The 14104-nt window shown below is 34.6% G+C and overlaps 1 protein-coding gene across 1 annotated transcript; it reads right to left on the reverse strand.

Moving 5' to 3' along the window:
* Window positions 1-6500, reverse strand: LOC135117892 (endocuticle structural glycoprotein SgAbd-3-like). The gene is made up of 4 exons (XM_064038315.1): window positions 6435-6500; window positions 2073-2334; window positions 711-917; window positions 1-253 (listed from the first exon to the last, which is right to left on the reverse strand). Exons 1-4 carry the CDS (start codon window positions 6441-6443, stop codon window positions 204-206), a joined length of 528 nt encoding a protein of 175 aa, XP_063894385.1. The 5' UTR covers window positions 6444-6500; the 3' UTR covers window positions 1-203.
* Between the last annotated feature and the right edge of the window lie 7604 nt (window positions 6501-14104).

The following is a 14104-nucleotide window of genomic DNA, read 5'->3' on the forward strand; positions in this document are numbered from 1 at the left end:
ACAAAAGAGTTTTAATTATAAAATAATAACTTTAACGACTACAGAACAGGTACTGGCCACTTCGTCCAATTGATCACTCAGACTAAGTTACACTTATTTCATAGAATTTTGTGCTCGACTGTACTGCATGTACAGTCAACGACTAAGTCGTAGTAACTATAAATTTTAGTTTTAGTTTGTTAGTAAGTTTTTAGGTTTTAGTTTTAGTACCCCGCGTCGGCATCGTAGCTGCTTTTATTGCTGTCGTATTGACCTGGAAAAGATAATATCGATATTAGCATAATTACCTTGTAACCAAATGGCAAATTACTTTTTATTCAATAGTTATTTATATTAACAAATGGGACTAAAATTGCACAAATTCAATCCTAATAAAAATATCACATCCAAAAGTTTGTATATGTGGTTGTCTATTTCTTTATCACGCAAGAACTAGTGAAGGGATTTCGATATAAAATTCGTTAGTGATACAGCTACTTAGCTTTGGTACCTATATGGCAGAATGACAAGGATACTTTTCTCCGCGTGCAGGAAGTATTACTCTCGAGATGAGTTTGTACGAGTCCCAATTTTCAACATTTTAGAGTAGAGTTACGAATAGTAGCTACCTAGCACAAGCTTTTGTTAATTGTATTATCTCTTATTTCGATAGTGGAGTAGTATAGAGGAGTATAACAATCCTTAAAGATAAGACAAAACTCTCAAACTACCTTGAGACCTATCCGTAAGCTGCAAACTCTTCAAGATTTCCTCAGGCACGGGCGGCGGTGTGGGCAGATGAGCCCCTTCAGCGTGGAAGCCATTCTCATCAGCTGTGTACGTCACGGTGTACGTCTGTCCATCATCACCGATGTAGGAGTAGGATCCTGAGACGGAGAGGGAACCTTCTTCGGGCTGGGCACCTGGGATTACACGGCCTGGAAGATAGAAGATATGTTTTTGGAACTTGAAAAAGTTAAAGAAATCAAGTTACGTTGGTTATGGTCGTTAATAACTACACTTGATTTAGAAACTTTAATTTTGGGAATTTTCAAACGAGCTGCTCGATTTTTAGTTTAAATACGTTGGATCTAGGTACTTAAAATAATAGTCTTTCAGACTTCTCCATAACTTTGATAGTCATGGTAACTTATTTTGAATTTTATAGTCATTGTTACAATAAGACATTGAAACCAAGCTCGATAACACTATATATCTCTATCTCACTAAAAATAAGAAAAAGAAGACTTGAATACATTACATTTTTGACGTTATTTCTTTAAGATGATGAAGGCACAAATAAGAAAAAACTGTGTGGAGAAAGATCCATACCAAAAATAAATATAAAACAAATAACATAATGACACGTGTTGCGATTGAAACAAAAGTAAAAACAATACATACATTATGTACATCACAGTTAATTAGCAACGGTCATTAACCTTTAAGATGTGCATTATGATATAACAAATGACATTCATTCTCTACTAAGTTGGGTAAGACACCTTATATGCTACGACTTAAGTAATTGTTTTGTGTTACTTAAAGTTCATTATTTTCTATGTTTAGAACATGAAAATAGTTATAAAGTTTTATTAGGTGCGTCTTATTTTAATGAAAAGTCTTGAAATACTTTGATTTGGAAAGGTCTGTTTACATGTACCTATTATAGGTTATTTAAAAGACACTAAATGTTCTGACTAATATATGAAACCTATGTTACAAGATGACAGAGAAAAGGAATGACCTATTGTATAAGCTAAAAAGGTACTAAAGCATTATTAAATATTACACAAAAGTCTTAGATCAATAGGTAGTACATAACGCAGGAGGTAAGGTAATTATTTTCTGCAGGTAACTGTGTTCTTAAATGTAGAATATCAATTCGACTCATCAGATTTATATAAACTCTCATAGGGTGATAGAAGAGCACTTGAATACAGCTTTACCGCAAAATGCCTGTACACGTGGAACTTTGCAAAACAATCAGTTGCAGATATTTTTTCAATACTAATGAATGTCCACATGGACTTAATCTAACTCTTGTAACTCCATCTCCATCTTTAACTCTAAATAAACCATCTCCAACTCACCTTGCTGCTCAGCCTTAGTTCCATCGCTGGTTTCATAAGCATACCTATACCCTTCCTCATTGATCTCATTCTCATAGTTCAAGATCTCTGCCTGACTTCCAGGACCCTGTCTTCCTTGACCAATGGCTGCATGGTCAGGTCCTCCGAACGGGGCTTGGAGACCAGCGCTGGCTCCACTTGAGGATCTGGCGTTGGGAGGTAGGTAGATGGAGTTGTCTAGGCGGGCAGCTGATGCTGCTGTCACCAGGGCTAGGACGATGAACTGGAATTGAGAAGTAAGGACTTTAGAATTTTGGTTTTAAGTTGGTGGTTAAGTGTGCTATATAATTTCTAATATTGATAAACGTTAACTTTTTTCCAAGTGATTAAAATGATTTATGCTTTTGAGAAAAAATTGGATCATGAAGTTTGATTTTGTAAAATACATTCTTCAAAATTATAATAAATTCTTGTTGATATCGTTATCAATGATGTCAGATTTTTCAAATATTTTTTTAATTTGATTTGCTTTCCGAATTTGTAGGCTCAAGAATTATTCATCCAATTCTACAACTATTAACCTAAAAGCTTAAACCAATACGCGATTTACGATAGTTAAGTAAACGTAAAGTTTGGTTAAGTTAACGATTGAGGTTAAGGTAACACGGCGATGGGAAAGGCTAAGGTTCTGAATGTGACCCCATGGAACTTCGGTCACGATCAATACTTTAAAGGAACCTTTAAAGGAGGTATCCTTTAGAGATGGGTTAGGAGTATGGTTGGCTTTTGAGAAAAGAGCTGGTGGTATAGAGAAAAAATGGATTGAGGGAAAGTATGACTGATTGTAAGGTGGAAAAAAGTTTCAAAATTATCTGAACGAGCAATAACTGTTGTTAATTTGGTTACTGTATCTTAGTAGGAAATCTGAGCGAGAATATTATAGTTAAAGGTACTCGCTTTTTGTAATTTTTACTGTATTATGTTAATGATGATATCAAGCTAACAAAAATTGGTGAAAAGGCAAACTTAAAATTATTTATTGTAAATATAGCTCTGTTATAATTATAAGGCATCTCTGGTCTCTCTTTAGCATGAAGAATGAGAAAACAAAAATATGTTACCAGGGTTATTAAGTAGATGGTAAAAACAAACATTTGTTTTGAAGCCTAGAAAATTGTGTAATTGTTAGTAGGATGTCGCAGGGAAAGGAATTGGTACATTCAGTATATAAACAAGACATTAAATGGTTTAGAACTTTGACCTAGTTCAGTCAGATTAAAGTACACTAAAGTACAGTAAACAATGCAGAGTCGAATAAAACGTTATATGTGATGTCCCTGAATGTACGAAATATACGTAACATTTTTTAATCAAATAATTATGTCTTTTACAACGCTTTCAGATTAGATAGTGCATTCTATTAACTCGCTATAAAATTAAAAACTTTGGGATTTACAACAAGAAATTCAGCATCGCTATCCAAAATTGAACTTTCAATTTTAGTTTCCGAAATGAATTTCGAACATGACTAATAGGAATGGCTCGAACCAATCATAATAAGAGCCCTGTTTACGAATAATAGAAAAGTAAATATCCTATCTCATAGAGAGGTTTACCTTCAATACCATTAAGAAACACACTTGACAATCTCTTTCGTAAAACCAACATCCTTTCGAGTCGTTAAATTTTTCACACTTTGTCAAATAAATAAGCATTTCAGTAACACCCGCAATAAAACCGTGATGATCTAAGAATCTAAGTTAATACAGCTATTGCTTAATTTTCAGTTGGCACTAGGCTTCCGCCTCGCGGCTCCGGCTGTGGTTATTTCATAGTACATAATATAGCTCGGTTGTCACACCTGCAATATTGTGGTGGCAGGCGGTTGTAGATTAACAGATTGGTTCGGTAAGGAAGTTTTTATTGTTGTGACATTTTTGGGTGAAATTGTAGGTGATATTAGGGGTGGGTTCGCATTGAGCAAGCGTGGTGATTAAAGCTCAATCCTTCTCTATGTGAGAGGAGGCCTGTGCCCTGCTGTGTGACGATAAAAAGGCTGTTACAGTATTAGGGTGGGTTGCATAATTTAAAATCGTTCAAATTGTTGAATTGACAAATACTTAAATGTAAAAGTTCGCGCAAAGAAAGTAAGAACTAATTAAAAAGACCTAGACGTAGTATTATGAGCTATTTATTGATAAGTTAAGTCTTTTAAAACTGTAATGGTCGCTGACGCCGTTTCGGTTATGAAGTAAGAAGAATTTCAGAAAATCACGAGATTCATTTAGACTGCGACACAAAAAACAAGACACGACATAGACATTTTGTGTAGACGATAGACACGCGACATGACCTGAGTTCAGTAGCTTTACGTGCTCCCAGCATCATGGAATTGGTATCAATATGCTAATAAAATAGTCATCTGAATTACGTTAATCGCTAGCTATGAAATCAGTCCATATCTGGTTATTGAACTATCTACTAACGATCTGTGCTTTACTTTGACTATGAAATTGGTCCACTAAGGTACATTTATTATGGTAAAAGAAATGCCTGTTAAGTTTGGCATGTCAATTATGTTTGGTACAAATGTGTATCAGAGCTTATAGCATTAAAAGGGATACTTTTCACTCCGGGGACGTGGGTGGAACGGTGGTCAGCTAGTAACACGAAATGTAATAATTATAGTGAAATACTACACCCTGAATACTTCGTGTTCACCCAGATATTGTAAAATATAGCTTACATAGCTATAATACACTTACAGCCTTACTTAAAAACGTCAATTAAATATAAGTAATACTTAAGGACTGTTTAATAAAATTCTTACTTATAAACGTTGCTTAAGCATGTCTTAACTAACATTTAATTACTACTTAAGACTTTCAGTAGTGATTAGTTAAAATGTTGCTTAGAAGGTGATTAGAGATTTTGTAAGGGGGATTGTTTTTAATTTTTTTGTGGATTTGAATCTCGACAAAAACATCCAATAACGCAAAATCAATTTAGTTATAGGTTATAGTATGTTTATATAAATAAAACCTTTTGCAATAGATGCCAAATAGAGCGGTTAGGTGTAATAATAACATTGTCATTCATTTGCTCGCGTAAAAAATAAAATAAGACATTTCAGCACGTTTTCAGTGTAACTTTCAAGAGACATGAAAAAACTACACAATGACATGAAAATGAAGATTTTGCACTCAATTTGATCGTGACTTTTGGACACTGCAATGTACATTGTGCAAAAGTTAACATAATATTTGTATTATGTGTAACGGCTGAAATATTTTGTAACAAATTACCAGGAATTTTATAATTCTTCGTGACTTAATATTTCAGTAGCTTTGTTAGAGCGCCGTTTGAAATTGAATAATTTAAATGGATTATATTCATTACATAAATCCGTGTTTCGGAAAGGATAATAAACTGTAGGTCCCGGCTGTTATTTGAACACCTTTATCAGTCGTTACGGATGGTCAGAAGCCAGTATGTCTAACAACCGGTATAATCTAGGGAGTCTCATAAGGGGTATTAGGTTGCTCGGGTAACTGGGTTCAGGACGTCAGATAGGCAGTCACTCGTTGTATAAGACTGGTACTCAGCTGCATCCAGATAGACTGGAAGCCCACCTCAACATAGTTGGGAGAAGGTTAGCTTTTTGCAGATATCATGTGTAACGACTCAAATATTTAGAAACAACTTATCAGGAGTTTATAGTTTTTGTGTATAAATGCTCTACTTCATAAAATAAATATTGTTACTTTGTTGTCTTATTATGCAGGTGCTATAACGAGTTAAATAAGCGTAGGCATTTAATTACTATAATGTTGAATCGATGCAAGTTTTCAGAAACCGAGTATTGATGTTTTGACGTAAATTAAACGCCCCTACGCATTGCATATCATTGCACTGCTGTTGACTAATACCCATTGAAAATAGTAAGGATATTGTTAAATGTTATTATGTATATAATTAAGAATATGAAAACTTGGAATAATAATTGGTAATTAGTTATTTGCCACTTCTTTTAAACGGGACTTTAAAATGTTGGCATAAAACCGATTGTAAAATATTTTTTGTTTTCCATACTGATGAGAAAATAATTTTCCAATTTCAAAATATTGTCAAATTACAGATTTTTGGTTACACGAATGACACGTTGATTTTATAGCTATTACACTGAAAAATATTTAAAGATCCAGAAAAAAAATATGAAAAAGAATAACAAATCCTTTCTCGTGTTCGCTTGTAAAAAATATGAAAAAAAGTTAGCGCACTAAAACAAACTTTCAAAATCACTGATAACCACACAAACACTTAACACTTAGAGCCTTCACTTATTGCTTAAACTAAACTTAATAAACAAACAAATATACTAACGAATTTCATAGTTGCTTCTTTGGAGGATGATAGTAAAATGTGACGGCTAAGTGAATCTACCGCATTTTATACTTGAGCTTACACTGCACAATATTTCTACTGATATACATTTAGCATTACATTCGTAGCATCAACTCTTCAATTGTATTCACCAAACAAAACACAACCTTATACCTTCATCTTAAAGTTCAATTTTGACTGTTCATTTTTCGTATCATCTACAAGGACTAGCAAATTATTTTATTGATTAGCAAAGTTTCGTTTTGTACGTGTCTATGAATGACCTTGAAGTTCGTTAGTTTTGAGTTCAGTTTTTGACAAATGAAGATGTAATTTCTAAATGTAATCTAGTCTCCTTCATTGGTTAGACTGTCTAGTTTCTGTTTGTGTATTTTAATTGCAGTTCAAAAGATTTATCAATGCATTTTGTTAATGTGTGTAATGTTTCATTTATTTTTAATGTTTTACTTGTCGGCGTTTGTTTATTTGTGTTGAATAATTCATCATCTAGGAATGCATTCAAGGCATTACAAAATTTTAATACCATATTAAAGAAATTAATTTTATTTTATTGCACTTTTTTTGCAAAAGCATCTCTGTTTCAGATAAATTGTGACGAGAATACTACAAAACGATTTTTCAGGCAGTAAAATTATGCAAGAACACACAACAAAAGCAATTTTTCGTAACCCAAATACCCTATAGCAAAAAGGAAGACGTGAAAGATAATTTAAACTGATCTTATCTCAGACCCCATCCATAGGATTTAGCTAGACAAAATTGGGGTCAAGACCGAGCCCAATTAGTAAAAGAGGTAACTTTTGTAAGCCTGATAAAAGTAGGTACTTAGCTATTCATTCCAAAAAAAAGCTTTGAATAGAATCAGAATTAATCCTACTGTGTGACTAATATTTAAAATGCCAGAGTTAGTTTGGGTGGTGATGAGCATCTAAAGTATTCACATTTGGATTAAACTAGCGTTTTAAGCGGTTCTGCCTGTAATGTTAAGGAGGTAATCCTTCTATATAGTATATTCTTTAAAACCTACGAACTAAGAAGCAACTCATCTTGAGTTGCTGGAGATTTTCTTAAACAAGTAGATAGTAAGTTGCAAAGTACAGGCGTTTGTCATTTATAACTGCTATTTTTCAGCCCAGCGTAGTAATTATTGAATTTTGAATAATTTAATGCCCGGGTGACAGATGAAGAAAGCTGAAACTTATATGTTTGCTATAAAAGTAAATAATCACTAAGTATGTTTTTGGGCGTGGTTAAGGTTTTTCTAAGACCTAGTCGTTACATTTACCTGCACATAAACATTTTAATATAAATAATAGGTACCTGAACAAAATAATGGATAACAATTTATTTAGCATGCTGTCATAATTTTTGAAAAGTTTAACATAAAGGTTACACTAGATAATTCATTGGCAGCATATAAAAACTATAATAAGCAGGCTTATTGTTGTTAAATTATTCGTAATTACAGGGAAGTGTTTCGTCAAATTATTGTTTTGATAAAGCTTTTAAGAAAATTCCGTTATTATTGGGGACCTTTAAGATTCACGACACCAACATTAATTTAGAATATTATGTTACATTTTTGAATTCATTTAGTCGTACCCTAGCTATATTCCTATAATATCTTGCTAAAAATATACAAAACTAACTCTATTATGTCTGTTACGCAAGTCCCGTTAAACACCTGAACCTTTTGAAATAAAATTCAATTCGGAGATATGTCATAGTCTGAGGAGGGCTATAGACTACTTTTTATTCTGACAATCGAAATTGTTTCCCGGTATAACCTACTTACCTGCAGACAGGAGCTATTTTAGACTAAGTTTTAGTACGACACTCAGGAGTCAGTCGAAATACGAAAGACCGAAAACCCATGTCTAGAAGTCTAATGTTTATGCATCGTATCTCACAAATGTCACCCAATATAAATGGGTTCTCTAAATAGCGTTTGCTAACATTTACAATATCCGCATACTGCAAACTTTTAGTCGGCCGATAGTTTGTTTGGGCTCATAAATCAGTATGAAGATGAATGGTAGTACGCACATTACAAAGACGAGGTATTTAGCCGGTATGAGGAAGACTTAATTTGATATCATCTGTCGAGCTTTTTCCCAACTATGTTGGGGTCGACTTCCAGTCTAACTGGATGCGGCTGAGTACCAGTTTTTTACAAGGAGCGACTGCTTGTCTGACCTCCTCAACCCACCTGGAAATTTTGATAGGAATCAAGATGTTCTTTAAAAATATTTTTTGTCCAACCATCGGGTCAACTGTCAGTCGATTCTTTATGCCGATTTTTTAATATAAAAACTTAAACATCTGTTTTACACTTGTCTAAAAAAATTGTGGCTGCAAAATGAACCATATGTCAACGTCATAATCTGAAATTTTTTTAGACAAGTCTTAAACTGACGTTTAAAAGTTTTTGTGGTAAGACGGTTAGTCTTCAGTTTGCGGGTTACCTTAGTGTAGGTACTTACATAGGTAAGTATTGGAGTATCTTCTCAGCTATTTGGGTAATAGGATTTTATGTTTACGATGCGGATTTGGAAGGTATTTTAAGGCCGTAATGGCCCTTGTCACCTCGATAGCCGTAAGGTTACGAGTTAAAGATATTTTACAGAAGCTTGAAGGTTTTAATTTCGTTTAAGACCCCTTTTAGCTTTATGAATTTAATTTTCATTATTTTATTTAGAAAGTTTGTTTGTTTGTTATGGTTATGATAAATCTGCAACATCAAGCTCAATTGTGGAGTGCGCGTGGAACGCCACCAGCAGGGAGAAGTGGAGAGAAATCGCAAGGGCCACAGAGACAACCCATGATCACGACTACTCTGCCAAGAGTGTCCGATTAGAAGAATAAGAATTTGGAAAATTCGATCACTCTACGATATATTATGTCTGCCTCTCAAGTAGGTGCGACTGCGGGTTCGATTCTAGGTCAGGTAAGTTCCAATGTAACTTTTCTTGGTTATTTAGTTGCTAAGTGATTCCTTTGTACCTATACCAAGACTGAGACTGAGTATCATGCAGAAATGCAGGAAAATATTATCTTGAAGAAATTCATTCCTTCCTGTATGAATAGAGTCCTATGATGAGATAGAGAATATTGTTTTGGCGAAAATATGTGACAATAACTAAATAAAATTTGACGAATCAAGCACTAAAACAAAGTGTGCTGGACAGAATCGCAATCATACTTTAGCCATCTTCCATTTAAGGATTTACTCTTCAACAAATTCCACAATAGGATTCCAATTAAGATGACATAAGATACTGTTCTTCGTGACGATTTCAAAATCATTCGATTGAAGTTCGCATATTTGCGCATCGATAACATTTCAAAAGTATTCGATTCTTTCCGATTGTTCTCACGATTCGCTTGCAGATGAGTCGGAAGATTAATTGTCGTCAATTGCCTGTAATATTTTGTAATGTTATATCATCTTAGGATACCTATTTTGGATGTCTGGCTGACTTTTTTAAAAGCGGTTTTACACCGGTGTATTATCTGGTCCGTTATTTCAAGCGACTACAGTGAGCTCGTCCCAAGGGTAAGTCCTAAGGGCGTTGTCGAGCGAATTTGCGCGACAATTCCTGGCACAATAATGATGTTACACACCGCTCAACAGAATTTTGCCTCACAATAAGTGTTGCGTATACGCTCGGTTTCCTACGCGCGGAAAATCCGCCAGTGCGAAAGCGCTGCAAAGCGAAATTCAAATAAAAGAAACACAATAAATTAGAATAGATTCATCGTGAACTGTAATAAATCATTTGAAATTATATAGGTTCAGAAATAGTGCATTTATATTACAGTGTATGTTCAGTAGCTATTACGAGTATCACGACTTAATTAACTCTCAATGACGTAAAGTTCAGCTAACGCTTAATATTTTAGGGATTCGATGCGCCAACTATTGCAAAACATTTATAGCACTAAATGTTGCGTTCAGCACTATTACAAAATAGAGCATTGTAGTGTACTGTATTATCACCGATATCTGTCGTCTCGTTGTCGCATAGACGCGGAGAGTGCACACTATACTCTATGGCCAGTTGGCGGGAAACCGGGAGAGTGTGTGGCACGGGAGTAAGACGTTATGTGGGCAAGCGAGCCGATATCCTAATTATCGGATGGTAATTACAGAGACACAGGTAGGGCGAACACTACATTTGGCGACGAGTGAAAATATGATATTGGCGGCGTGTCTGTAAGTAGCGAACATTATTTCTTTTGAATTGAAAAGAAAGGAAGGGGCAGGTATGGTAAGTTCAGTTTGCGGATTAGAAGTCCCCATATACAGCCGAAATCTGAACAAATTGGCCGTCTGTCCAAAGAACGTGCAAGTTAAAGTTTCTAGTAAGGATGCTAGTATGGTATCCAGTCACCGACTCGACTATAAATTATTGTATGAGACTTTAAAGAATCTCACACCAGTGCTCATGTCTAGGTTTTACTTGGAAAGTTTAATTGTGTGTTCTTTGAAGCATATAAGTAAGTTGTACGTTAGTAATTGTACTGTATATTCATCACATAAGGGTTTTCCAGGAAGCCTGTGTCATAATATCACATTGCGTATGAAATTCATGTATTTTTCACCAATTGAACATAGAACACTCATTTGTTTTAAGATTGGTGCGAATCAGTAAATCGTTTTAATGCTGTGATGCTACATGATGGCTATGATTACAGCATACAGCCAAACATCTGTCGTGGGAGTAATTTCCTTTATGAAAGATAAATTACATTGTGTTCCTAGTTCCTATCATAAAGTAAATAATCTTTGGTTCCCATTGACTATAAAAGTGTGAAAAGTAATCAAATCAAATCATTTATTTCATGTAGGCCTTTACAAGCACTTATGAACGTCAAAGTTATAAATGAGTTTGCTTCTAGTTGCCCATTCCAAAAGTAGCTTCCTATGGAAAAGAACGGGCAAGAAACTCCATGGTTACAATTTGTATGTATTGATACATACGATAATAACATGAAAAAGAAATGTTTACAATATTTTTTGGGTTGACTTTGAGAAAGTTATACCATGCAAGTTGAACTAGGAAGTTATAAGAGGAAATTATTATACAAACTACTTTAAGAAGTTAATAAATTAAACAAACCAAGTTATATAAAGCAAAAGAAATAATAACTGGGAATGCAATTATGACTGAAAGTTTCAAATTAATTTGTAACTTGTAATATAGTGAAATATTTGGTGAACTGAGTGCATAATATTATAAGTACCTTGAGTTTGTAAGCGACTCCCTACTACCTACAATAATCAAGTAGTTATTTCTACTAAATAATCTGTTTTCAATTGAGTAATTTTAAGTATTTGAAAGTTATTCTGGACGAGTACCTTCTTTAAATCTTGATTAATTTCAGATTTTCTGTGCTGGTGGTTTGGATAATATAAGCTTCCAAACCTAGCTTCCCTCCCAGAGCCTAGTTAACTACTTACTTGCTACATTGTTCTGGTACCAACTTACTTCAAGAGACTTGCTTACAATATAGTGGATATTACAAGAACAAACTGGTGGTTTTGTACCTTTAGTCAACTGTTCTATAAATGACAAACATGTGCTAGGTATTTAGTTAAACAAATAGCACATTGAAGGACCATTGTAAGTTGGACTATGTATGTTGAAGTACTTACCCAGCTATACTGGTATGTATGCACATATGTACAACATTCCAACCCGTCAACGCTTCCAGTGGGTTGCCTATCTAGTTAATGTTAATTATAACGGTTGCTCAGTCACCCTGAATATAATTCCAATCCTTTTAATTTAGTTTGTTTTGCAGTATTAAAGAGGTTGTTATTTTACAACAGCGATATCTCAGAGATGCAGAACAGGAAAACAGTATCAAACAGCAATATTAGATGGAAAATGTGGATCAAAACTTTTGGTATTCAATAGATAGAATCTTTGGTAAACATCCTAACTCATAATCCTAATTTGAGTATTTTAGGTGAATATGAAACTCTTAGACCAAAAGTTTAAGGAACTAAGCAATGGAGCATTTTTGTACTTTAATTAATTCCCATTAAGATTTGTTGGGACAATGCTGCTTTATTTACCTAACTGGGGTTTCACATCTGTGACAAAATCTTATAAGAATGAAACATGGAAGGAGTTTCAATATAGATACTTACTCTGGGTACTGTCTAATGATTTAGATTTCATAATTTGGTGATTGCTTGTGCTTCTAAAATATAACCTTCAAGATTCAGGCTTGAGTGGATTTTAATTGGTATCACAATTGACTGACATTGGTGCAGTTTAACAGAGTAGCCCTCATTGTAATATTGCTATTTATTTGTAAATTATACTTTACAGTATTGCAGTGCCCAACAAGAATTATGAGTGTAAACTAAATAAACTTACATAGAAAGTTGTTGGGAGAATAACATAACCAAGACATGAAATAGAATCCATTTATTGATTTGAGATTAATACATCTATCTTTTGAAGTAGGTACAATGTGTAGCCTTCTCAGTTGTTGGCTACAAATGTTCTTGGCATACTGATTGTTGTTGTTGCTTTGCCACCCACTTGTGAAACCTGGAGATGCCTGCTGGCCGAACAGTTTCTTGAAATTTTCAAAGCAGCGGCACCGAGCTGCCTGGGTCCTGTGGCACCTGCATTTTATCTGCGGCGCTTGGTTGTTCACTAAGTAGGTACCTACTTCATAGGTTCTAGGTTTCTATTCGGCGTTGGTGGGCGCATGAATTGGGAATCCTGCGGCCAATCTATAGGTGGACGGACGTTGTAGAGGGGTCGGCGATCGTTTCTACAGGGGGAATTGTGCATCGACGGGAGCGCTGTTTGTGAGTTGCTGTTCACTTTGATGAAAGGAGGAGGAACAGTAGTTGAGAGTCTCTATTGATGGATTCTATTCTATGTTAAGGTGTTTGTTTGTGTTTTAAAGTTTCACTGAATGTCACAGCTACAGATTACCATATTGCAAAGCTGATGACACCTGTCAAAGCGCGTTTCGTTGCACGACGTAGTTGTTAACTAAAATCCTAAAATCTGATAAGTTAAACGTAACTATAAAGCAACGGCTTTATAGGTGCCTACGTTATAATCGTAACGTACACATAGCACTAAAGTTAAATTTGTAGAATTGCGCAACTGGACACTCATTGATGTAGAACGCTCGAAGCTTAGGTATATCAGAATTCTTTTAGAGAGTGTATCTGCAGAAGCATACAAGTGCCAGCGCTGATCCATACGGTTGAAAACCAGATTACTTGTTGCAATGCTGAGATAAGGAATTAAGCTTGGAAATATTCCACTCTCAATTAATAAAAGGAAACTGTTACCAAAATTAGTTGAGTTTGATTCATATTATGCTTTAAGCATTTGCTATTAATTTCGTTTGTAATAATTTAAATAATTTTGCAATGGGGTGTCAAATTAGATGTGAACGGTGGCTGGTCCAAGCGATCTGTAACTATGTAAACATGATTGCTAGGTAGGTTGGTTCCGAGTCTAATAGGAATACCTACCTTTACTTAACACATTAGTAGTGCACTAAACTGTTACCGTCTTACCACAAAAACTTTTAAACGTCAGTTTATGCCTTGTCTAAAAAAATGACAAATTATGACGTTGACATATGGTTCATTTTGCAGCCAA

The sequence above is a fragment of the Helicoverpa armigera genome, chromosome 15 (genome assembly GCF_030705265.1).
Source record: "Helicoverpa armigera isolate CAAS_96S chromosome 15, ASM3070526v1, whole genome shotgun sequence".
NCBI lineage: Eukaryota > Metazoa > Arthropoda > Insecta > Lepidoptera > Noctuidae > Helicoverpa > Helicoverpa armigera.